The 24179-nt window shown below is 43.2% G+C and overlaps 4 protein-coding genes across 4 annotated transcripts; 2 read left to right on the top strand and 2 right to left on the bottom strand.

Annotated features, from left to right (window-relative positions):
- Positions 1-344: 344 nt before the first annotated feature.
- BDW43DRAFT_313439 (uncharacterized protein) lies at positions 345-1797 on the bottom strand (the record flags this gene model as incomplete). Its single annotated transcript, XM_032047598.1, has 2 exons — positions 345-1321; positions 1437-1797. 2 exons carry the CDS (start codon positions 1795-1797, stop codon positions 345-347), a joined length of 1338 nt encoding a protein of 445 aa, XP_031897951.1.
- A 3845-nt stretch (positions 1798-5642) lies between these two features.
- BDW43DRAFT_313438 (uncharacterized protein) lies at positions 5643-6551 on the top strand (the record flags this gene model as incomplete). Its single annotated transcript, XM_032047597.1, has 2 exons — positions 5643-5700; positions 5773-6551. The coding sequence occupies 2 exons, from the start codon at positions 5643-5645 to the stop codon at positions 6549-6551; spliced, it is 837 nt and encodes a 278-aa protein (XP_031897950.1).
- A 7158-nt stretch (positions 6552-13709) lies between these two features.
- On the bottom strand, positions 13710-14301 carry BDW43DRAFT_301998 (uncharacterized protein; the record flags this gene model as incomplete). The annotated part of the gene is made up of 3 exons (XM_032045164.1): positions 13710-13891; positions 13952-14036; positions 14113-14301. 3 exons carry the CDS (start codon positions 14299-14301, stop codon positions 13710-13712), a joined length of 456 nt encoding a protein of 151 aa, XP_031897949.1.
- A 4852-nt stretch (positions 14302-19153) lies between these two features.
- Positions 19154-20677, top strand: BDW43DRAFT_301997 (phosphatidylserine decarboxylase; the record flags this gene model as incomplete). The annotated part of the gene is made up of 1 exon (XM_032045163.1): positions 19154-20677. One exon carries the CDS (start codon positions 19154-19156, stop codon positions 20675-20677), a length of 1524 nt encoding a protein of 507 aa, XP_031897948.1.
- Between the last annotated feature and the right edge of the window lie 3502 nt (positions 20678-24179).

Raw genomic sequence — 24179 nt, 5'->3', positions numbered from 1 at the left:
ACTTGAACAATAGTTTACAACAAGATATCAGAGCACTACCAATTCTTTATTGGGAGGCATGTCATTCGTTATATAAGCCGTTTAAGTCCTGTGATGATATAAATATGATAAGAAGCGCTCAGGTCTTCCCAGGTTTAGTAACTCGGTATAAAACTAGGCTACATAAAGCTTCACTACTACTTCATGACCCTAGTCCCGACAGGCTATGACCTAGGATCCCCAGGCATGAGACGGCCACAACCAGTTCCCTAACGAGGCTATCTTCATAATAACTGCCTCTTGTATTCATTCCACAGTGATCGGACATGGTATGTAAACGCTCTCGGTACGATAAAGTCTGCCACTTACGCACCGCTTCTATTGTGCGCTAGCTGCAGGGTAATTACCACAACCTCTTTGTTCTTTATCTTGGTACAATCAACCGACTGCACGTTGAATTGCGTTCCTGGGAGGAATGTGTATTCCATCACCGCCTCATTTGCGGACAAAGGAGTTATTAGAGTCACTCGGTCCCATACCCAAGAGCCTGGAGGCGGGTTGAAAATCAATAAAATTCCGTTAGAGAACTTCAAAGCGAGGTCCATTGTGTTTGTAGAGCTCCAGAAGGCTTTTGTTGTTAAGGTTTTCCCACTAGTGACGTAGCTTTCCATGAATCTCGCGAACGGAATCTTAAGCGGGTCCCCTACAGGGCCTTGATTGAGATGACACTCGAGAAATTCAATTCCAAAATGATCAAGCCCGAGTTGACGCATATCTACCTGGCCACTATATAGCTGCGGCGTTGAAACAATAGATGTGCGTGGGAGCGCCTGGACGGCCGCAGACATTACACGGTTTTCAATAGTGCTTAATTTGTGAAGCTTGGTAGAGACATTTGCAAGCTGCTTCTGCACATCAGACAACGACTCAGCTGGCTTCATCATGAAAGAGCTCATGTAGTCCTTGTCTTCTGGTGTATATGTGCCCCAATTGCTCGTATAGATCTGCTCAGCTATACTAGGTAGGTCGAGCGGGAATGGTGTTTCTGGGATGCCAGTGTATTCAAAGATTTTAAAAAAAACGTTGCGAGCAAATGACCCAGTCGTCCAATCGTATACGCATACCGCAAGCTCGAGATTATAACTAGAAAAGGGAAAGAACATTTTGCTGAGTACTTCTATCTCTTCAATCGACTTTCCATACGGACCGGGCACATTCTGGTACGGCACGTGCTTCTTTTCCATCATGCTCTTAATGAAAGAAATATCATCTTGTAATATCGCTGGAATTGGCCTGAGCTTTCCTGAGACGCTGGGGCTTGGTGTGTGGACATATATGTACCCTATATCTAAGTCAGGGTATTCCTGAGCCAGCCAAGGCTCTGGTGTGTTTTTTTTGCTTCGGGTTTTTTTTTTTTTTTTTTTTTGGTGGACTGGGGGAGGAAATGGGGAGTTTACCTTCTCCATCGCTTGCTGATTCGTTGTCTTCTGGTTGAATTACGCTCAAGGTAAAACCACCATCTTCCTCTATCTGAAGGGATAACTCAAGACGTGTTTCCGTGCTATAATATCCGTCATCTGGATGGCAAGACCTGCCAAGGCCTGGTATTAGTCTCAACATTGAACCGTTGGCATCCAGTGCTGTTGTCGTGCCTAAATGTAGCTCAGTCAGATCAAGGAACCCCAAATTGCCCACGATCAACCGAGGGGATAGGCCTCCGCGCGTTCCAAGGTCACTGATAGGCCTCTGGGTGTCGATAGGCTGCCCATCGCTGAACCAGAGCGGAAGTTGTGTGTCCCAATCAACAAGACGCCACATTGTAGCAGTTAAACAAAGACAAAATATCTCTTCCGTGCAATTGGGAAAATTGCTGAACTATAAGTAGAATACGAATTCCAGCAAAGGGTCCCGCAATCTTTTTTATCCCCGCGCGAGTGGGGATAAATCAGTATATATATTATAGCAAACTAATTGTCCGTTACCAGAGTGAATGGTAGAGGCGCGGTATGTTTTTGACGCTATAAAAGCAGTCATCTTCTAGGGGTGGGACATAGTGCTAGAAAAGCAAGGTATATTAAATTAGAACCCTCTCCTCCTTGCGTCAGCATATGTCGCCCAGGTCTAAGCCAGGAAATAATTCCGTAAGGAGGTTGCACTCATGGAGGAGGATAATATAGTGGATTGTTGACATCCAAAAATATCAACTGAAAAGATAGGAAATACAACAGATGTTGTCAGGGTCCCTTATCAAAACCAAGCAGGAAGGACCACGCATGTTATTATTGGGAATAGTAGTAGTCGACGACTAATTTGCTCTGGCAATGGGTACCCACGTTTCGATTGGTCATTGGTAGTGGCCTAAAACCCGCAGTCCTGCAACTTCAGGTCAGAGAGGGGCTACTGTCTACACGACTAGAACTTTGAGGGGTAGGAATTACAAATTACGTCGTTATTGGTCAAGGGATACCTCCAATTAAGCAGCATTGAAGGTGCCGTCGACAGAAGGTTTCCCAACACCTCTTGGTTTACAGAAAGATAATAAGCGCTCACCTCCAGTGCCTAGGATTTTACCCCTTGACCGTTCGACGTATGAAGCTAGGAGCCTGACGGACCTCCCGTACCGATAGATGAAAGATAGCCCATGACTGCATCCACTCATTCCGTGCATGTATCTTAGGATGTTCGCATGACCTGTTCAGATGAATTTGATTGGGACCCCCCATGGAGCAACTATGCGGTGAAATGAATCTACTCTTATTCCTATCGAAATGGGATATGGGCAACGCGTCACCAATTCGAGGACCTTTGAGGAGCACCAGAAATGGTCGATGCACATCAAAAATTCCTGCAGCGACATGCATTAACACCCGACTTTTTGCGATTGGAACTCACGGCTTCAAGTTACAAGAGAATGGACCATGGACCACAACGCCCGCATAAACGCGGCACTGGCAGAGTAAAACATTCAAGGTCGCGTAGACTACGCTGCTACTTCTCGAAAATAAAATAGCCTGGTGGATATTGATAAGCTAACCAACTGCGGTATCCCGCCTACTCCTCGAATGCCGAAAATATATTGTCGAGGAAAATCGCACTGACAACGCTTGGTACTGTTGAAGATATGGCGTATAGCTGGTGTATAGCTAGCGCCTTGGCAGCTTGCGGGGGTTTCAACCCTGAGACTTCCCCCGTTCCGGTAACTATTCAGGTAAGATACTGCTCAATCTACGTCTTGTCTCCTTTCAAATGCCATCTTTCCCTGAAATCACAACAGGTACTAATTTGCCGAGCCGCTTCCGCAAGCGACGCCACAACCGTCTTTCCAGCCTGTATTTGCAGACCATAGACCATCAGCGGCAGATCGCTGATAATTCCAGTTATTCCCAACACTTCGGTATAGTAAAACTCTTTTTATATTGTTGTTTTACCGTGGTTTGGAGTCACAACACGCGAACAAACATTTACAATTTTGACAAGTATTCTGGATTGGTCGCTCTAGCTGCACCATGCGAGTCATTTTTGAGACACCCACCGTTGTAGGAAACTTCTCAGAGCCAGTTAGGATGAGAACTGGGAGTTTATCACCATGATCACCACGAACTGTACCGACTACTCCCACCTCCAATCTGCTCTCACCTACAAAGGGGAGTAAGTTGACTTGCAGGAGTCCTGGCTTAGGATTTTTGATTCTTCAAGCGAACTAGCATTTTTTTCCTAGTACTGAAAAGGCTGGAGTTGTGATGCACTGGCTTTTTACTGGCTTCGGCGTGTGTATGACCAGTATACCAAGCAGAAGGCTGGATAAGGCAATCGTTATATGACCCACCGTAACGAGCAATGGGTTTTACCCCACGATGCTTGGATGCCCAACATACCTGATCCAGATATTGAGCGTGTCATTCCCCCATTACTGTGACATGAGATATGGTCTAGGCAGCATCTCACCGTAACTGAGCGCTGAAACCAGCGTGGAGTGTCGTCGCGTCCTGCAGGAAAATACTGGTGATGGGGCTGAGCAACGCGAAAGTAATATTGTTCTGATTCAGAGGAAGATTGAATTATTCTATTCTCATCGTGAACTTGAGAGCTTATATACAAGATAAATACCAGATTGATGCATACGGAATAAATTCCGTATATGAAGCTCTATAGTTTTCTTGATCGAGCCTCGATTAACAACAAAGATTATGAAGAATACTTATGTGTACAGCTGCAGCACGCTGGTAAAGGCGATTTCGTTAAAGTCTATATATCCTGGCAATGAAAACTAGCCTTCAAGCCGCGAGCTACGCCTATTCGCTATTACTGAGAAAGACTTTTCAATAGCGGAGCTAAGGACTCTTGGTAGGGCTAAAGACAAAACCCGCGTCAGCCCCCAAAATACTCTCGTTGTTTCCGAAAGCCAACGACGGAGATGAACTAGTGCATAAATGGCACCGGTTTCGACTTCAACTATGCCCTGTGGACGACGTGATAAAGTAAGTAAACTGCAAAGTGTTACAGACCTGTGTCTAGTTCTATCCTCTTAGTGGACAAGCGGGGCAAAATCCAGGGACCATTCGCTATGAACGGACGTACTCCCCCAGGGGCCCTCACCACTCTTACCCTTCAGGTGTATTATTCTACGCCCACGGATGCATCCCCTCACGGCCCTTGGTAGCCGCTGTACATGACTACTCTTAGTATCTTCTTACTTGGCTCTCTCATGGGCATGCTATATTTCGAGCTAATTTTCTCTTAGACTTCCACTCTAGGAAACCCTCAGCGATGGGAGGCACTTCTGCGTGGTGCTGGGAACCACTTCTCAAGCATCTATGATTACTTGAGAAAGCTGGGATCCGCCATGACCACCACCGATAACGCACATTCCTAAATGATACTATTTATTCTTTCGGTTCCAATACATTAAATCAGTTATATTGAAAAGCATTTAGGAGCACTACTTCCATCGCCAGAATGATAGTAAAATTTATACCCCTTGTATATTTAGTCTTGTCCTTAGCTTAGGAGTTCTGTAAGCATTACCCATTATGTATGTAATTCAAGAAAAAATATAGAAATCCAAAGCAAAATAGGGCGATGACAGTGGATTTGTGTTACTGGCTGATAATGTCGGGCACAAATATGTGCTCCCTTAGTACATGCGCAAAAGATATTAAAGAGGATATTTGGGCGGACGATCGAGAGAGTAAAACAATACGTAGCAAATAGCCACCGCTCCCATAGTTAGTTAGTCTTACTCTCCAAAAGAACATCCTACATTTCTCCATAGTTGCATTCTGGTTAAGAACCCGCTCGGGCTTCATGCGTTGCCCAATCAGCACTACCAAATTACCAGGGATCACAGACCACGGAATAGTACACCTCATCCTATGTGTAGAATGTAACAGTAGTAGCTATGAAAGCGTAAGTAGGCAATCGTTTCCGGTATGTACAGAGAGCCATCGAGCCTGGCAGAGGGGCTAGAAAGAACTTATATCAGTTTTTCAGCTTTTCGGTACTCTCCACTCTAGACCTCTGGTTATAAATACTAGATCAATTCCCACCAGTCCACCTCCTCTTCACCACTTCAGAATATACTCCCCTAGTTTTATCACTGCCTTTAAATAGTTGTACTCTCTGCTGAAAGGAGTTTAATTGTGCTCCGCTACCCGAAAATAAACATGGCAAGCACAGACGAGTGCCAGGGCTATGTACCCGACCCAAAAAAAGATCACAACGGTACATAATTATGACCTTAGTGCCCTTCTAATAGAGCTATATCTGCTAACCTTTACTCGTTTTTCTTGGTAGATGTCTATGATAAACCTGATAAAACTAAAGAAGCTGCAGAAGTCATCAACACTGCCCATATCCTACATTTTACCTTCCCTCAAGTGCTTGACAAAAGCGATTTCCCGACTGTACTCAACTTGATTGGAGGAATCATGCTATCCCCAGAAGGATACGATGTCCTGTATGCCCACGGCTACGTCCCAAACGAGGTCTTACAGCGTTTTGGTAAGGATCAAGGGAATAGCCTAAAGGTTACTGTTACAGCCAGCAAAGTGTACAGTTATTACTGTGGCTATACACCTTTCAGTCACGGTATTACTTTCCGGTCAGCTGTGATCAATGGAGACGCATCTTTGCTTCGTTACGATCCCGATCCTTCACAGTGTAAGGTGCAGATTAGTGACGAGGAGATCGATCCGAAGAATGAGAAGCCGTGGGCACTGTTCAAAATTGTTGAGGGAATGTTTGGTGGTGATGGCAGATGGAAGGATACTCGGCGTCCTTTCAAGGACGAAGAGCTCAAGCGTGTTGCTGTTCTCCGAGTTGAAATTAACAAGAGTGCATCTCGCCTGCATGAGCGATTGGGCGTCCTGGGTTTCGAACCTGACTGGCAAAAACCCATGGCAGATGTGTATTGGCAAGGTTCGATCCCTATCTGGGAGACCTATGGGGATCATATCCAAGGAAATACCGAACGAGACTTTCCAGAGTACCTGAGCAAGGTTTTCATTGACAGGAAGAAACACAATGAGGAAGTGGCAGTGGAGGAAGCAAAGAAGCGATTCAAGAAGGATTGAATCTTCTCTAGGATCTGAATTCAAGTCTCAAGTTACTTCTCATGGGCTCGTATATTTTTTAGATATTGTAGTCCGTATACTCTGGCGCTACCCAACAATTGAGCTCTTGATACTCAGGAGAGAGAATTTACTAGGCTCAATAATGCTTCCGTAGGTTCCCTCTAGAACCCATGCTTTAGCCTTCTTATGTCTAGCATTCCCGGATACGTTAGGCATCTCGCGTCTGTCTCTTGAACGGGAGTGCCACTGTTGCTTTCCAATCCCAGGATTCCTACATCAGTAACACTAAGCTACTGCATAATATCTATGACTTCAAATTTGCTGTTCCATGGAAATATTCCTGCAACCGTAGCATCTACCGAGATAAAAACAGTATATTTGTTGTAATGGAAGACAAGCCGGTTCTTTTTTCCTCTCTCCTTTTTACTTTCGTTTTTATTTGTTTTATTTTATCTTTACGTTTTCTTGTACTTTCCTCTTGGAGTGGAGCCCTCCCTAGAGAGGGGCAAGCAAAACAAAAAGAAAAAGAAAAATATAGAGAAATGAAAGGGAAAATTCTGCTGCCAGGAATGTATTATCTCGGTTCTACCTGATTTTTGCATCAAAACCTGAAGGAATGCTGTAGTAGGGGATATGAAGCATTTATGTATTTATTTATTTATTGGCTAAACTAGTAGTTGATATGTTAGAATTGCTGAATAAGATTCGGGCTCAGTGCGGGTCAGCTTACCGGCACCTTTTCGTGGGTTATACTGGCACCAGGAAGAACATCTGAATTGATCACCTTCGATCCGACTACGGTGGGAAGGTACTGGGCCATAAGCAGCCCAGAAAAGAGAGCTGTACTTATAACTGTAGGTGCGTTAATTGTCAGTAGCGAAAAGCCTGCAAGTAGTCGGATGCGAGAAAGATAAACTCAAGCGGACATTGAGGTCAACTGGCACTTAAAGAAGGCTTTTATATGCTGTATAAATAGCAAAAAGCAATTGCTTGTGTTACATGGCCCACCGCAACCGGAAATGGCTGTACTAGCTCAGGCCAACATAGGTAGATTAATTTATTTGCGTAGCTCTAATACGAGAGAATCGCTCGAAGAAGAGGATATCCTACGAGCGAAACTCTGTGAGATATTGTCTATCTCGAATACAACAGAACAAACAAGTATCACGTCACTACTCGCTGACATTGGCTACGAACTCAGCGGCTTTCACAGAGACTGCGCCGTCACAATGGCTACACCCGACATAGGTCCTAGGACGCTTGATATACTCGATTATCAAACACAGATGGATAATATTCCGTTTAAAATGACGTCTGTATTGATGGCATAGACAGCGTCTCACCATAGCCAGTCCCTGAAAGCTAGACTTGTAGAGCCCTACAGGAAAGAGCTAGTGACATTCCTTCGTGGTGACGGATCTGAACGACCCGGCGATTGAGGTGGCATCAAGCCGATGTATAGTAGTGTCCTAGTGAACCTCAGACATCATAACTGTCATTGAGTAATAGTTGAATCATAGTTGTCGTATCGGTTCTGATTTCTGGGGCAATTGCTGAAAAGACGGTATCAACTTTGCTTAATTTCCTGGCTACAAAAGCCCGGCCAAATCATGGAAGTGACTAGCGTTGAGCAGACAAAATCGAATCTTTAGCTATTTTCCTCTTTCCTTTGAAACCGGAATACTGTCCTATCTGTAGCCAGTCCATGTGACGCAAAGTTCGATAGCTACTAGAAAAATAGAAAATGTAAATGTAAATCTTTCCAGTAGCACCGCTGATGTTAAGGGAATTGAATAGCCAATCCATAAGCTCCTGAATGACACCGAACTTTCTGAAAAGTTCAATAATGGCATCTTCATACATTCCTTCCTCTTGCCAAACAGTTACCACCGCGTCCATGCTCTAGTCAATAGAAAGCTGATTAAGCACAAGAAGTTCCAAGGAGATGTTTATGAGGTAACTGCGAATAAGAAACAGGGAAGGCTGCTACCTATTCCGCGATTCATGAAGCTGCACAAAGGCTTTAATGCCCCCAACGACGTTGAAGCCCAGGGATGACACCGGCTATCAGTGGAACAAGTGTGTGATATGGGGATATTTGATATTAATCAATCAGACTATATGAAAATTGGCAATGTGGCACTTTTCGCCATTGGTATGGCGCAAATATCCTCTTTCAATCATGACAAGAGTCCTGAAGGAGACTTGTATCAGGCTGAGGATACAAAATTCAAAAAGGTGAAGAGATTGCATACCTAAAGTACGGTGGATCAGACTATATTCTACGGTTTGAGAAGGATATGGTTAGTTTATTTTAGTAGTGAGGAGGGTAAGGAGCGTCTCAAACTAAGAACTCTGTACTTGCAAGGCGCAGCTCCTGTTAGTTGTAAAGGATTAGGCCTATTAGAGACTATATATTAAGTAGTGGTTTAGTCACAGTCAATCCTCTAGGGGGAGCCGCGTACAGTTACATATATAATGAATAGGGACTTATTGACCCTACGCTCCTAATGAAAACAGTCTAATGCGATAGTTAAATATATCGTTGTTCTATAAGCTCCTCCGATCTATATGATGGTTGGTGTGTAGTCAATACTTCTACACTGCAGCCCTCCTATACCGAAGACCCCTATCAAGCTCTTCTCCTGAGTTCTTTACATCAGTAAAAGTTAATCGTGAATAATCGGCTCTTTCCCTTATACTCTCAAGTTAATTTTTGTTAAAGATATAGCGTATAGTTGGTGTATAGCTAGCGCCTTAGCAAGCGGGCGGGGGTTTTAACCCCTGAGAATCTTTCCTTTTTCCAGTATCTATTCAGGCCAGATACTGCTCAATTTATGTCTTGTCTCCTTTCAAGTGCCATCATTCCCTGGAATCACAACAATTTTAAATATTATTGAGATTGGATAGTGTATGTCCATTAAACATTTGAACGCCATCAATTCAATGTTCATAAATACCGTTTCTCCTCGTGGGTCATGAATCAGATTTAAAGATATTGTTTATTGTTGATCTCTATCAGTGTGTGAGGTTCTACCTAAACCAGCTATCATATATTGCCTGGGAATTCCGATGATCCGGCCGGTAAGCGGAAATAAGTCCCACAATAAGCTTTAGCGCTTAAGTTAGTTTAGTTAGAGATGAACAGCGAATAGCCACTCAAGATTATACAAAGAACGTCCAGGCGCTAGGAGTAGTTTTAAAGATAACCCAAGAAGCCGGTAATGTCACTTGCCCGATACGAAGGGTGAAGAGGTAACAGGGCAGATTCCATTTGAGACCGAAGTAGAGCTAATCTACGCCTCGTTGATGCTACGCTGCTGGGTCGACTCTTTAGTACAGTCGATCACACCTGCTTTCACTACGGGCGAGTCAATGCGCTCCGCAAGATTATCCTGCTTACCATCCTGGAGAGCCGAAGAACTCTCTTTCGGCTGCCGAGTGAATGGCCTGCGTCCAGCTTTTCGCGGTTTTTGCGGGCCATTACATGTCAGCCTACCGCGAACGCAACTGTTACCTTGATAGAACATTAGCAATACTTCTTCTGAACACTGCATTAAAAAAGAAAGAGCCAGGCATACATGCAGGACAATTTTCATCGCATTTGACTCTCTTTTTATGACAGGTATTACAACCGGTTCTGGACCTTGTAATCTTTTTCTTCGACGCACTTTGAACTGTATTATCGGGTTTTCCAGATGGAGTAGACGCAGCTGGTGTGGCGCCACTGGCATTTCAGGCCCGGTACTTATGGCTTTGCAACAGTAGCTGCTACACCTCAGCAAACTGCATATCATAGTCGTCAATTTGTTAGGCAGTTGATATATAGCTGCCCAGCTGAGATAGGTCTTGAGAACGGTTGCTATTGGAAGACTGTGATCAGAAATGTCCAAAAGCATCAGCGTGGCGATCGGGTGTGCCAGCAACAATCTTCGGCTCAGTTTCCGAGATTAATGCCGACAAACATTGATATTTGTGTTGACTTGGCGATGAGAATCTCTGTTCTCTTGGTTTATTTATAAGGTTGCACCGGGCCTCTCCGCCGTTGGGTCAAGCTTCGGTTACTATTTGAGGACTTGGTACTGAATTCCCCTTAGTTATGCAAGACATATAATCTATATCTACTGTGGCTGTATGCCCAGCCGGCCTACTATCTGTCTCGTTCCGGGTATTCTGCTTATCACTATTTATTGCGGGAATGGTTACGACAGCTATTGAGGCCTGCGCTCTCATGCCTACAGCAACAGAACCAGGTTAAGATTATGGGTTTACAGGCTAAAAGTTAGCAGGAGTACTTAGCTCACAGGACAGCTGATTCATGGCGCTAAGGCTATTTCCATATCTATCATTGGCAGAACGGAGCTAAGTCGATTAGCGGCCGTTACTGGATGATAAATGGTCCCTAGCAGCCTCCCCAACTATGGAATATTGGACACCGGTACCAACTTGGTCAGAACTCCTTATTTTTGAACCTGAAGCGCTGGAGCCCGAACACTTATTCCATGAAGTCCTATCTGTGACATTACTTGGCATCTGCGCTTTAGCGTGCGCGGTTTGGAGAGTAACAAGAAAGAACAAGTAAAGAGCGGATCTTGAATAGGGCTTTTTGGGACGCCGAAGTTAATCTCAGACAAGGTCTCTGTTCGGCATCGTTCGCAGTAAACCCAGGGATCTACTATGAGAAGCAAGCGTGGACAACTCGTTGATGCGGCAGGGATAAACAGTCCAGTTTATACGAACAGTGTACGATGCGAGTCATGCGACCAACAAATATTAGTGGCGGTTCCGACGGCAGCGTAAAGGAAGAAAATGAAGCAATTCGCATTATCGCTACTAAACGCCCGTAGAGTCAATAAATAAAGTTGATTGCCTGATTCCTCTGCCAATCCTGTATTTGAGGCTGCAGTTTTATTTTCTGTATAGGGCGCTGGCGGGGGGTGACCGTACGCCTTTAAATACACCTTATTTGCTGCTGTCTTATTTTTTCATTATCTTCGGCCTTCCTGTCCGCAATAGACCGATTCGCATCCTTTACGCGTAGTATGCCACTATTCCCGAGGCGTTGAACCCCTCTGACTTAGACTTTTTATACTTTCAGGATACCTGTGCGGTCTTAATTCGCTCAAGAGTTGAATTTATAATAGTAAGCTGTTCAGATTAAAGTTTTCGCTGATAAAATAAGCGCTCAAGATGGTGTTTAATATAAGAATTAATTATTGTATCACTATTTAGAGATTTGAATAGCTTTTTATGATTCTTTTTGACTTGCTGAGCGCTTTTTGGAGGTGTATTTTCAATGCTTGAAGATAGAGGGTTCGGAGGAGATGTATTCTTACTCTATACAAGAAGATCAGGTATAGAGATCCCTAATAATAGTGGTAAAGCATTTTGAATAGCTTCAATAATTAAAGATCCATCTATAGGAAGATACCGCATTCTTTAAAGAAGTTATAAATAAGACATGGATTAAAGGTCTTCTCATATACGGCAGTAATATCACGTAGAAAATTTGCTCTATCTCCTGGAACTCACACTACTGCGCGATAAGGTTATTTGCACTGTGAAAATATATTTTATATATGAGAAAGGGCTTTCTATCAAGCTGTTAGCAGAGATAAGCTATATAAGGCCAGAAGCAAAAGAGAAGGATCTTGTAGGTCTTATAGTGTTAAAGGAATTTAATTATTTTATAAGCTATATAGCTATTAAAGATAAGTATATATTTTTCTCTAATTTTTATATAATCTTTGGTCTCCTTGTAAAATTTTTGAAGCCATTCAAGTATAATTTCATCATTTATATAGCCTTTATCAGCGACTATATTTAGGCTGACCGTTGGGACGGGGATAATCCCAGGGATTTCGGGATGGGATGTGATTTCTTTTGGGATTGGGATTCCCGTTCTAGCCCTATGTTTGGGATGGGATGGGAAACGGGATGCCAAGAGGGAAAACGGGATGGGAAATGGGATATCCCAACGGTCAGCCTAACTATAGTATAGTAATTAGGAATCGCTTTATTATACCAGGCCTCTACAAATTTCATTCCCTTAGAGATAAAAGAGTGGGGGTTATAATCCAGCTATTTACAGTAATATACTCAAGCATAGTATTATTCTCTGTATACTCAGCTTCAAGAAGATCAGGAACTCTTCTCTTTATACTGAGCGCTTTTTAAGACTTTTCACTACCTGGTTAAAAGCTGTATTTATCAAATTTATACACAAGATAAGTAGGGACATCTTTAAGCAAGTTAGTAAGCTAATTATACCAGAACTAAAGCTGTCTGATATTCTCTATATTCAAGCACTTCTTCATCCTTTGAATTACAGGATCTAATATAAGGCCAGAAGAAAGCCTTTTAGCAAAGCAATATACCCACAATTAGCTAACACTTTACATAGGATTAACACGCTGTACAGTAAGGTTTAACTATTCTAAAAGCAATGAGATTTTACAGGAAGGTGGAGTGGATATCCTATTAAACTAGCGTGAGGTCCAAATAACAATTCCCTTATGTTGTGATCTAGGGAAAGATGGGCAGGATGAGGCTGTATCAGCTACACGTACGTAGCCTACTGAGGACCGGATGCCATTCCGATAGATACCAATTCTATGGACGACTATATCAACTATCTTAGGCCACTTTTTCTCAACTCCTGATGGGTAAAGCCTTCAGGGGCTGAAGCGGCCAAGCCACTAGGATCACGTGGTCTCGTATAGATTCATATCACCTTAAATATAACCTAACCTAACCTACATTAAGGATGGTCTCGGAATAGCTATTTTTCAATATCGTTACTCTGACAGCATTTTACTTCTATAATTACATGACTCATGTCTCGCCGCTGTATGACCAGCCCATGGAAGCTAGAATTGCCACAGAAATGCAAACGAAACAAACAGGAAGAAGCTGGTGTGGGCCTGGAGTATCTGGCAAGGCGTCACTTCCCTCTGCCACAATCGACGATCTGGGGCATCCTGGGTTCTTTTATCATGATTATTTATAGTCTCCCACATAATACTAGTGTCACGACAAATGCCTGTCTCATTCTCACACATAGTTATCGTTAAGACGGGCTGCGATAGGTTGAAATAAGGACAAGAAAACAGAGATATTCTTATAACCCTACCATATTACAGAGTGTAGGCGACATAGTTACTGACACAGGTCCACCGTCAGGGTGACTGGCTGGGGGCACCCATAGACCTTCTTATGAGCTGGGGTACTGTAGCAGGCGGCATCATTGGCCGCACAGTCAAAGACCTCACAGCCGTCCCCGGGACTAAGCGAGTTGTGATTCGCTGCGAAGGGGTTGCCCCATTCCGTGCTCAGTTCATCTTAAAGAATGATGTGGTTAATAAAAGTTTCTAGCTGACAGATAGATTGAGTGCACTCACAGTACGCGTAGTCTGGGTTAGACGAGAACGAATAGCCAAAGAAGAGAGGCTTATCCAGCGTCTTTGTCTGGGCGATCTTAACGGTCTGCACATTTCATTTCCAGTCAGTTTCCCTTGATATATGGAATATTGCGCAAACCGAATAGGACGGAGTAACGTACCGAGCCAGATACTCTAAATTTCTCGGAGAAGGTTTCCCCCTTAGAAACAGTGGTGAGAGGACCGGGGGCGCTGCCATCGTAAGGGAACGACTGCACATAGATGGAGGTGGCACAGTGGTTATGCACGACGGCATTCTGGGCCGAGACCAGGCCGAGGAGGGCACCAAATGTCATCAGGAAGGTCTTCATGGTTGGTATTCCGCTTTTTGTTTTGCAATAGAAGCCTGGGTTATCTGTTTTCCCTCCCGACTAGGGGGAGGGATTGGCGGTCTTTATATAGATCTGCTGCTCTGACTACAGGTAGTACCGATGATGTACCGATGGAGTACATCCGGGAGGCCTTTGATCTAAGACATGGCACCCATTCCATGTCATGGATTGTCAGGCCACCGCCCGGGTGTCCGTCCCACAGCCAATCAACATGAGTGGCAGGTGAGACATGCGCATCACCGCCGCTACATGTACTCCGCATCAAAGACATCGTACCGGATAGCGTTACATCCACCCCGTGACCCCGCCAATTTCTCAACACTAGTTGGAGCTTTTGTTAATAATTCTCTATGTGGAGCAAAGAATGATCTCAGTGGTGTGGAGAATCTACCAGAATCAAGGAATTTGCAGGCACACGGAATTCATCCCCTAGGAAGACCACCATCTCGGCCTGGTATAGATCGGGTGTTTTGATTAGACGCTTACAAAGTGCTTCGAGGATGGATGGGGCCATCGTTTGTTGTCGGCCGACACCGTTTGTTGGTGCTCTGGCACTTCCAAAGGATCTTAGATTCGAGCGGATTGTCCTGATTGACCGTGGGGTACGATGGGTTGCTTCGGTAATCTGTACGTTAGTGTAAGGCTGGGTGTCTTGTATCATATCATGAAGTAGCTCGAGTCGCTATGTTTCAAGTCTTGACGCCATATCTTTTCCACTAGTGCTGCTCAAAGCAGCGGTGTGGTTCCTCTTGCCATGTGACCTATCTGAAGTTGTGGCTCACGGACCTGTTGGAGACTGTAAGAAAGATAGCATATCAACCTGAAAAATACTGAAATTGACTGTATAAAGCCCAACTGGTGTACACGCTTTTTGTGGCCTAGCGGTAATTTTGGTTGACATAGCATCAAGTTCACTATACTTAGTGACTTGGCATGATGTAATCTCTTATCCACTCTTAAGGGTCTTACCCCTGAGAACAACAACCGTCAACGACGCGGATAGCGTTGTATAAAAGATCCAGCAAGATAGTCAATAGAGCGTCCCTTCAAGTACTTAATTGGCTACGTCCGTGTAGCTGAAATAGTCCTCACTCTGTCCTTTTCCCCGATTTATCCTGAGCGCTCTTAGATCCACGACATTAGTAAATCCTGAAGTTGTTGATGAGGCTCCTCCCATCATAAATCGTCGAGGAAGGCAGATTCGCCTACCACAGCGTTTTCGGAACTAAAAGAACTGTTATATAGGCGTATCAGGAGTTACATTATGCAGTACACTGAAACTGATAAGATGAATGCAAATGATGCATTCGGATTGATCAGATCACCAGATCTGAAAACAACATAATCCTGATCTAGGGATATTACAGAAAGCATCCTCAGAACCAGATATAAATATGCCTAAGAATTCATGCATTTCTAAAGAAAGAGGAAAAACTCACTATATTCGCTCATTTACTTTATATTGATATATCTATTATCAATATTTTTCTTTCTTACTCTACTCTATACTTTAATATTTATATCTTTTAATCTAATCTTGTCTTTGATTTAAGCTTTATATCTATCTTTTCTATGAAAACCAACAAGTATATACTTTACTAGCCTTATAGTATCTATATAGTCAAAAGCCCCTTTTATATCTATAAAAAGGGCCTTCACCAGCGTTTTTTATCCTCTGCTTGATGGACCTTCTGAATCAGGGAGGCTACTGCATCAATTGCACTGTACTACCCTATCTATCCAAGATATAGAATCCCTGATATCTTAACATGGCTAGAAATAGCTCAGCGGCCACCTTTTCTACTACCTTGCCTATATAATTCAGTAGGCTGTTTATCCTATAAGCCTTGACTAGACTTGTTAGGCCCAGCCCACGAAACCCAGCCTAGCCCGGCCCAAATCCAACGGGCTGGGTTGAACAACCTCAAAAATCCGGCCCAACCCGCAGGTGTCGCGGGTAAGCCTTAGGCTTAAGGCCCCAATGGCAAGTTGCGATAATATATATACCGCGCCTGGGAAATCAACTCCGATCGGAGTTGGTCATAGTGGATCTTTTTACCTAGTGGAAAGATCCTACGTATCGAATTGCTAAGGCCCTATTAACTCCAGAAAGGATAGAAACTAGATTCAATAGCAGGAGTAGTACTAAAATACCTTGCTTGTTAATACTATCAGCTTAAGGTTGGGCATGCAGCAATACTAACCTACCTAAATCAGATAGAGATCTGAGACTCACCTAGATATCGAAGCTGCCAGGCTCCACAGAGAATAACAGGTTATTTACTGGTAGAATATAGACAATAGCGCTACCAGAGACGGGTCTTATACAGGTCCCTAGTCAAGGCAGGAGTATTACCACCCGGATAGAACAAAACAGCCCCAGAATACCGCCTCTTTAAGGAACAGAGGGCCACAAAGGCCCTAATAACCTTCCTGGCAACAACAGATATCAGCTGCTTTCCAGGGAAGGCAGCTAGGGAGATAGACAGAGCCTCTAGAGATAATCTTTGGGGCCTAGAGCTGGTAAAAGAAGCAGAGAGTAGAGAAGAAGAATAGTAAAAAGAGCAATCTAGGCACACCTAGATAATATCTAGCAAGTAATAAATACTGAGGAGGGCATAGCCCAAAGGCTCTAGCGCAGACAGGCAGCTCGAGCGAGGAAAAAGACTAGAATGAATACACAAATAATAGAGGAGATTGATAGGACCCCTAGGGAACAATTAGAGGCAGTGGCATAGGCCACTACCTAGGCACATGTGTCTGTCATAGCCAACGGCTCGATATGGACGTTAAACTTGATTATTAATAATAATAATAATAATAACAGGGGAGGTCTTTGTCAGTTTTCCCCTGAGTTATTAAACTGTATGTCTTCTACATCGGAATCGCCCCCTTCTAATACTCTTTTCCGGCGCCTGTTTCCCACTCTGCTTCATAGCCAAATATACCTAGGCGCTTATGCGTGCAAGATTCCCCAGTATTGATATTGACTCGGACAACATAAACCCGTGCAACTTCTTCATTCTTAAAAGGAGTCCGAGTGTTCTACTATTCTTCTGGGAGTATTCCCTTAATAATGTTATACAGCGCGTATACTTTTTCATTCTTTTTTGATATTGTCATCCGTGACCTTCTTCTTACAAGAGGAAGTACCCTCATATGGGAGCAGAGAGACAGTTCTATTGATTACTGCGGATTTGAAAGTAACCCATGAGAAAATGGTGTATAGCCGCAGTAGTAGCTGAACGCTTTACTGGCTGTAATCGTTACCGGAAGCCCATATCCACTATAACTTGGAATATAAGCATACAAGATATTTTTATCCTTTTCCAGAGAAAGCATGATTCCGCCGACCAAGTAGATCACATCTTGGTCTGTCAAATCAAAGGATGTTAGCATATGTATTTTTTTAAGCATAAGAGTGTCAATTATTGCCTTGTTGCAGCTTAGGGTCTGGTATATAGCCTGGACAGTCTTCTGCTGCCATTTTGTGCAGTCATTTGCCTAGGAGTCAACAGCCCTATATTTATAATCTCGACTGATTAGATTGAAATTTTTTAAAAAATACTTTGATTAAAGTAAAATATACTCCGAGATATCCGCCGTGCCAAGCCGGCTGCGGGTCTAGTGTTTCCATGACACTTAGAGTGCCTTATTTCTGCCTAATGTTTCAGTTTGTTCATGATTCATTGATTGAATCAATGATTTTATACGTGAATTTTAATATGGTGTTGGTGAATACTTTTAACTTTGACATGAAATCCTGAGGTTCCATTTACTTGGGTATCCATACTTTTTGAACTTGAATATGAATTTAAGTTGCCGTTCACTCCGAATACAAGAGTCTTCCTTTATATGAAGTCATCTCGTTGTCATACACTTTGTATATCTCTGTTTTTATGAAACTTTTGACTCAGCCAAAATTATCAGGCAGGATATTCTAATATTCTAACAATTCTCCATATAGATATTTCTCTTAGTCACTATCTATAATTACATACTCTGAGTTTTTCTATCTACAACTATTTGCTATGCTTAGTATTTCTAGCGCTAATGTAATGAATATTTTGTAAGAAAATACAATTAAATTGTCACTAATAATATATGAAAGAGTAGGTTAATTGTTGGAAGTCAATCATGTGACTTGTGTAGGTTATGTTTCATTCAGCATCCAAATTATGGTCATGACACCTTGTGGTAGAATGGTGGTACTCTGCATGACTACACTGTCTCACCTCTCATGAGAGTAATTATATAGATTATATCATAATCTAAAACCTGTTGAATGGTATAATACCCAGTCATAAAATATTGAAATTGGGCGTAGTGGAAAATTCATTATTTAAACTTTTGGCTGGGAGCTATACCTGTTGCATCTATCACTGTCTGTGCAAGAAAGGGAAATGATTCAGTTCGTGGTCGCCGTTAGCATCTGGATCATGACTCAACGACTATTACAGCCATGATATGCTAGCTTTTCGCGCGGGTCCATATGGCTACTTCATCTATGGAGAAAATGATCTAGACTCCAGTCACTCAGCGGATGAGAAGGTGTAATCGACTTTGCTACCTTGAATCTCACCATCCATGGGCAACTTGCTCGAGACGCTTGGAGGATGAAACCGTTGTATGAAAGAGATGATGCTGTAGTCGTTACGTGGCCACCGACCTGGAGACGCTTTTGGCAGTCAACACTTCTGTAAAAGCCTATGAACTTCGGGGCTTGTTCTGTAATCCAGTCTTAAACATTACAGTCCATCATCCAAGTTCTTTCCCTTTGACATTTCTACTTCTTTTTATTGAAGAAAACTTTCCCAAGAATTTGCCCCTCATGATTGTGTCTAAAGGTGTCGACCTCCATAAACCCATTACCTACAAACCCAAGCATGCTATTATTCAGGACCTGGTTGATTTTATCAATCGGCGAACCCCGATTATAAATAATGAAAAAACAAAGAAGGAAGAGGTTCCACTCAAGGTCGATAGATTAGCGTTATTTAACTGGGCCATTGAAACCGCAATTGAGCACGGCAAAAGAGAAATGGAGGCTGAACATATTACGGATCTGGATAGCTATCTCAAATTTGCTGATGATTTTGTTGAGTGGACTCCTACAGTCAGCTCCAAGGGAGATGAAGTCCTGAGAAAGATCCTTGTGCTCTACTGGCCATTTAACCAGCAGCAACTCAGTGACCTTCAAACTCCAATCGCACCTGCCTTTACCGATACCGATTTGAGATGGCTTTCTTATTGGCTTGTTGCATATGCGCGACGATTGGGGGAATACATGTCCACACCTGAGTCAGTTGGAAATATTTGGAGTTTCTACACCAGTCACAAATATGGCCAAGGCCCTGATGATGCAGACAAAGGCACTAAGTACGACAAGGGAGACCGCTACTCACAGTGGAAAGTCCCCGAAGGAGGTTGGAAATCATTCAATCAATGGTTTTCACGAGAATGGGCTGATATTGACTACTCCCGCCCACTTGATGGACAGGGTAATGACAAGCTCATTGTCCAGGGCGCTGATTCGGTATTTAACGGTTTCTGGGACATTAACGAAGGGATTGTTCATATTGATCCGGCCGATCCAAAATCTGCCGAGGTGTGTATCAAAACCAAGGGCATCGATTGGCCTATTAAAGACTTGGTCCGAGCCATTGATGGGGGTGAAACGTATAAAAACGGGAGCTTCACGCATGCCTTTCTTGGGCCGACCGATTACCATCGTCAGCACGCCCCAGTAGAGGGAAAAGTGGTCCTAGCAAAGAACATTCAAGAACAAGTTTACCTTCAAGTCGCGCAGTCCAAAACTGCAGACGGCAAAACTACCATCTGCCCTGTGCGGGATATTGTTATGAGTCCCCAGGAACTACAGCGACGATTCGATAACACTACGAGAATTGAGGAGAAAACCAATTCCAATAGCCAAGAGAAGCTTCTCGCACGCTACAGGTTGAATAATAATCTTGAAGAAAATCAGTCTGAGCAGCCTAGTGCCAACGGTCCGAAACCTGGCGCTGGTATCACTGCACCAGACCACGCTGGTTATCAATGGTGTCAAACTCGTGGCCTCATTGTGATTGATACTAGCTACGATAGCAAGGGCAATAAAAAATCCGTGGACCATGGCATGGTTGCGGTTTTGCCCATTGGAATGGCCCAGGTCTCTTCAGTCGTCCTCACTGTAGAAGAGGGACAATTCTTGGAGAAGGGACAAAATATTTCGTACTTCCAATTTGGCGGCTCTGACATCGTGACTGTCTTCCAGAAACGACCTACCTACCGGGATGATCTCCAAGCTGGCACGACCAAGTTGCACATTAGAGAAAAGCTTGCCGAGTGGGAGTAATAAGCGACATGCAAAGATGATGTGGGATTGGTTCTCTGAACGAAGCAACCTCTGGAGGTACTTGACAAGATCATGCTTTGTAGTCTATCGTCCTATGAAATTGCCCTTATACAACATTATGGAGACCACTGCAGATGTGGATACTTGTGCTGAAGTTAATATTATTAATTATACTTTTGTGAAAAGATTTAACCTTTGATAAACTCTGTTAACTGCTCCCCTCCTTAATGCAAATTTTGACCCATTGCCTGAGGCTTGATTTGGCATGCCCCAAATCAGAGATAGTACTTTATAGGGAAAGGGCAGCAAAGTTGGTCTGGCGGTCTATTACGCCTAATGACTGAACCGCACCCCTAGCTATCTACCTGCCCGCCTATCTGCCTGCCTACCTTGTTCAACATGTATTTTATACCTCCTTTGGCCATTGGTATGACCTTCCAGTCTCTTGAAAAAGTCAAAGATAAACCTGCTATAGCATACGATGAAGTATTAAATCATACTATAGACAGAATATATTATTGTTATTACGTGAGAGTTACTGCTAATATGATTTTGATAGGCCATGGCTTAAACAAGCAATGTCCTTGACGACACCTCGTAAAAATAGGGCCATCAATCTCTAATGTAATTGCTAGAATGATTCTACTTCATACATTGCTATGTTAAATGAGCTTTCTCCTATGCGTATTGTTACCAGCAATATCCGCAGTCCCTAATCATCCGTTTTGTCAGCCGTTGTTTTTTAGCCCAGTATGGAGCTTAATTGCTTGCTAGCCCTCTCTCTGTCGACGTAACTATTCTTGGGATTGCGAGCTGCACTATTTGAGGCGCCAGACTTGGTCTCTAGTTATGTGTAGGCGTGCTACTAACAACTTTAAACATATAATTTCAGCCGAATTATCCTCGCATGCATCACTGGCCTCCTGCCTATCGCGTCTTTGATCAAAGCTTTCTTGCATCCTTTCTCTTAGGAAGTTAGGAAAATGAAGTGTATTGCGTAATATATACAGCATCTAAACTGGCTGAGGCCACGTGCTTGGTTTTCTTTATCCATGGCCGCGATAACAGTATCAAATATTATGTCATAAATTGGAATCTGAAAAGAGTATGATAAATTACTGTCAACCGAAATTACCACTAAAGCTCCACTATCAGCCACCACCCTACTCCATTTAGAATAGCGCCTCGATTACTACTTTAGGCCATGATTATCATATATCATCATCCTGTATCATTATGATACCGCATGATTTAGTGATCATCTCAAAGCCTATATATATCAATCATTTTACCACTAGATCAGGAATCAGACCTCATCAATTGATCATTTGCACTCATTAGGATTCAGCGGTAGATTACTAGGTAATACAGAATCCCGCATTTCCAATAATTACCTAGACTCTTCAGAGCTTGCTTTATATGTATCGAAAAGCAATTAGAAGAAAAATGTTGTCCTCACTATTACTTACCTTGCCTGTTATATCACGCTGACGGAGCAACCTGTACGGAAAGGCAAATGACGCTGATATCTTTATCACTTTGAATTGTGCTGATTTTGTAACTGCTTCCTTCCCCAGTTGCTATAAAAACTAATGGCAGCTACATACATAATATCATGCTACTTTACAGGATGAAGTAAACCTTAAGTTGTAGAAGTTCTATAATTGCTGCAGGATGTTCGTCGAGGAATATTTGTAGAAACTATTTCGCCGATCCCAGACATGACTGTATTGACGATCGATCACTAGTTTTACTTATTGTGCCAGCCAGCCAATATGAATTTCGTTATCATGGGAACCTTACAATGCATTAAGTTCGCCGTGCCTACCTAGAGACCAGAATGTGCGAATTAAATACGGGGGGAAATGTATGAAAAGTTTGTTACGGTAAGTTACTCAATGAAGCGGGTATCCGCACCGAAAAACTGTTTTCGACTAAGCATGTCTGTTGTTAAATGAAGGCTTATGCTCCTAAAAAGAATAAATCTCTAGGTGCCTTGCTCGACCTTCTCAACAGAAGGCTATATCTCGTAAACTCATTATCGCACGCCCGCTCAAATAGTCAGACTGTGAACAAGTAATAATTTTATGGGCGATAAAAGTTTCTTTTCCACTGACAATAGTAAGGCCACTGTACTAGAGAACCAAGAACAAGCTCTCGTGTGACAATCAGTAAGCCTTGTATATAAGGTAGTTCGTGCTAGATTCTTTCAGACCGGATTCTGTAATTGCCCGGCAGCGTCAATATCCTTCTAGCAAGGTCCAAGCGGGCGCAGTGTTGGCAAATTTGCCAGTTTTATGTCTTCGAGTAATTGAGGATAGAGAAAGGGTAGCTCTGGCTTTCGCTCGGGTTACAGGCCCTTCACAGGTGGATGAAGTCTGATGGGGATCTTTGGCGAGCAATGTACCTTGAACACCGCCTTTGAGGGAACAATCAGATGATTCATCTCTTGAACCTAGGTCAGGAGTGCTTGAATGTACATCCCCGCGAGCTGCGGTATTCGCAGGTGTTGTGTCTGTAGTGGCCCCGGATCCTTCGTGTCCATTTCAATAACTGTCTACATAGAGGGCATCAAACTGGACAATGGTCAGGTCATCAGTCAGTTCTTCGTGAGCGATGCCCACATCTCTATCAATATAGGCAGCCGGTCCGGACGCTTTATATGTCCTGCCGATGGGAGGCGGGGTACCGTTCCCCGGCCAAAGTGGATCAAGGATTCTGGGATTAATAATCTCTCAGTTCAAAACCAGGTGTTATATAAAGAGAACTTAAAGAAGAAGTGGGGGCTGAAATGTTAGCTATACCGCTCTCGTCGCTAATCAGGCTGCCTGGTGCATTACTGCTGGAGTAGGAAGAAGGGTATGGATATTCACAGAAGGTGAAAATTGCCGGCTTTAAGACCGAGGCACGCGTCTGGGTTGATATAGGCAACTCATGAGAATCAGCTGCCTGCAGATGTTGATTTGGGGGTTAATAGTGTTGAAGTTGGATTTTCTTTGGCTTTAGTTCTTGGGCTTTCTTCTCTACACCGGCTACTTCTATTTTGGTATCTCTTTTTCTTTTTGAAGTTGACTTCCCAGGCTCCCGAATTCTATCAGCTAGACCGTGTATATCATGTAGATGGTACCGGAAGTCCCGCTCCAATGTAAATAACAGTGAGCAGCCATATATAGAGTCAGTTGTTGGCCATTCGGCCTCCTCAAGGGGTTGTTCAGCATGCCTCCTCAGGTTCGCACTATACAGCCAATTTTTTAATCTTTCATTGACTGGGAGTCCTTGATTCCAAAGGCAGCAAGGGCAGTAGCCGGAGCGAATAACAGTATAACAATAGATAACAACTTTATAATAGCGATTGGCCCATGATTGTAGGTAGTAACCGCAATGGTCATGCTATTCCGCCTGTGGATACCAAGTCATATACTTATAATAGTATTGCAAATCTGATTTGCTTATAAGCAGGCGTTGTGCTATCTCTTGATAAGTACAGTCATAAATATAGAGA

This window comes from Aspergillus alliaceus (genome assembly GCF_009176365.1).
Source record: "Aspergillus alliaceus strain CBS 536.65 unplaced genomic scaffold BDW43scaffold_37, whole genome shotgun sequence".
Classification (NCBI taxonomy): Eukaryota; Fungi; Ascomycota; class Eurotiomycetes; order Eurotiales; family Aspergillaceae; genus Aspergillus; species Aspergillus alliaceus.
The sequence above is the reverse complement of the archived record's forward strand: the minus strand, read 5'-3'. Positions and strand labels throughout refer to the sequence as shown.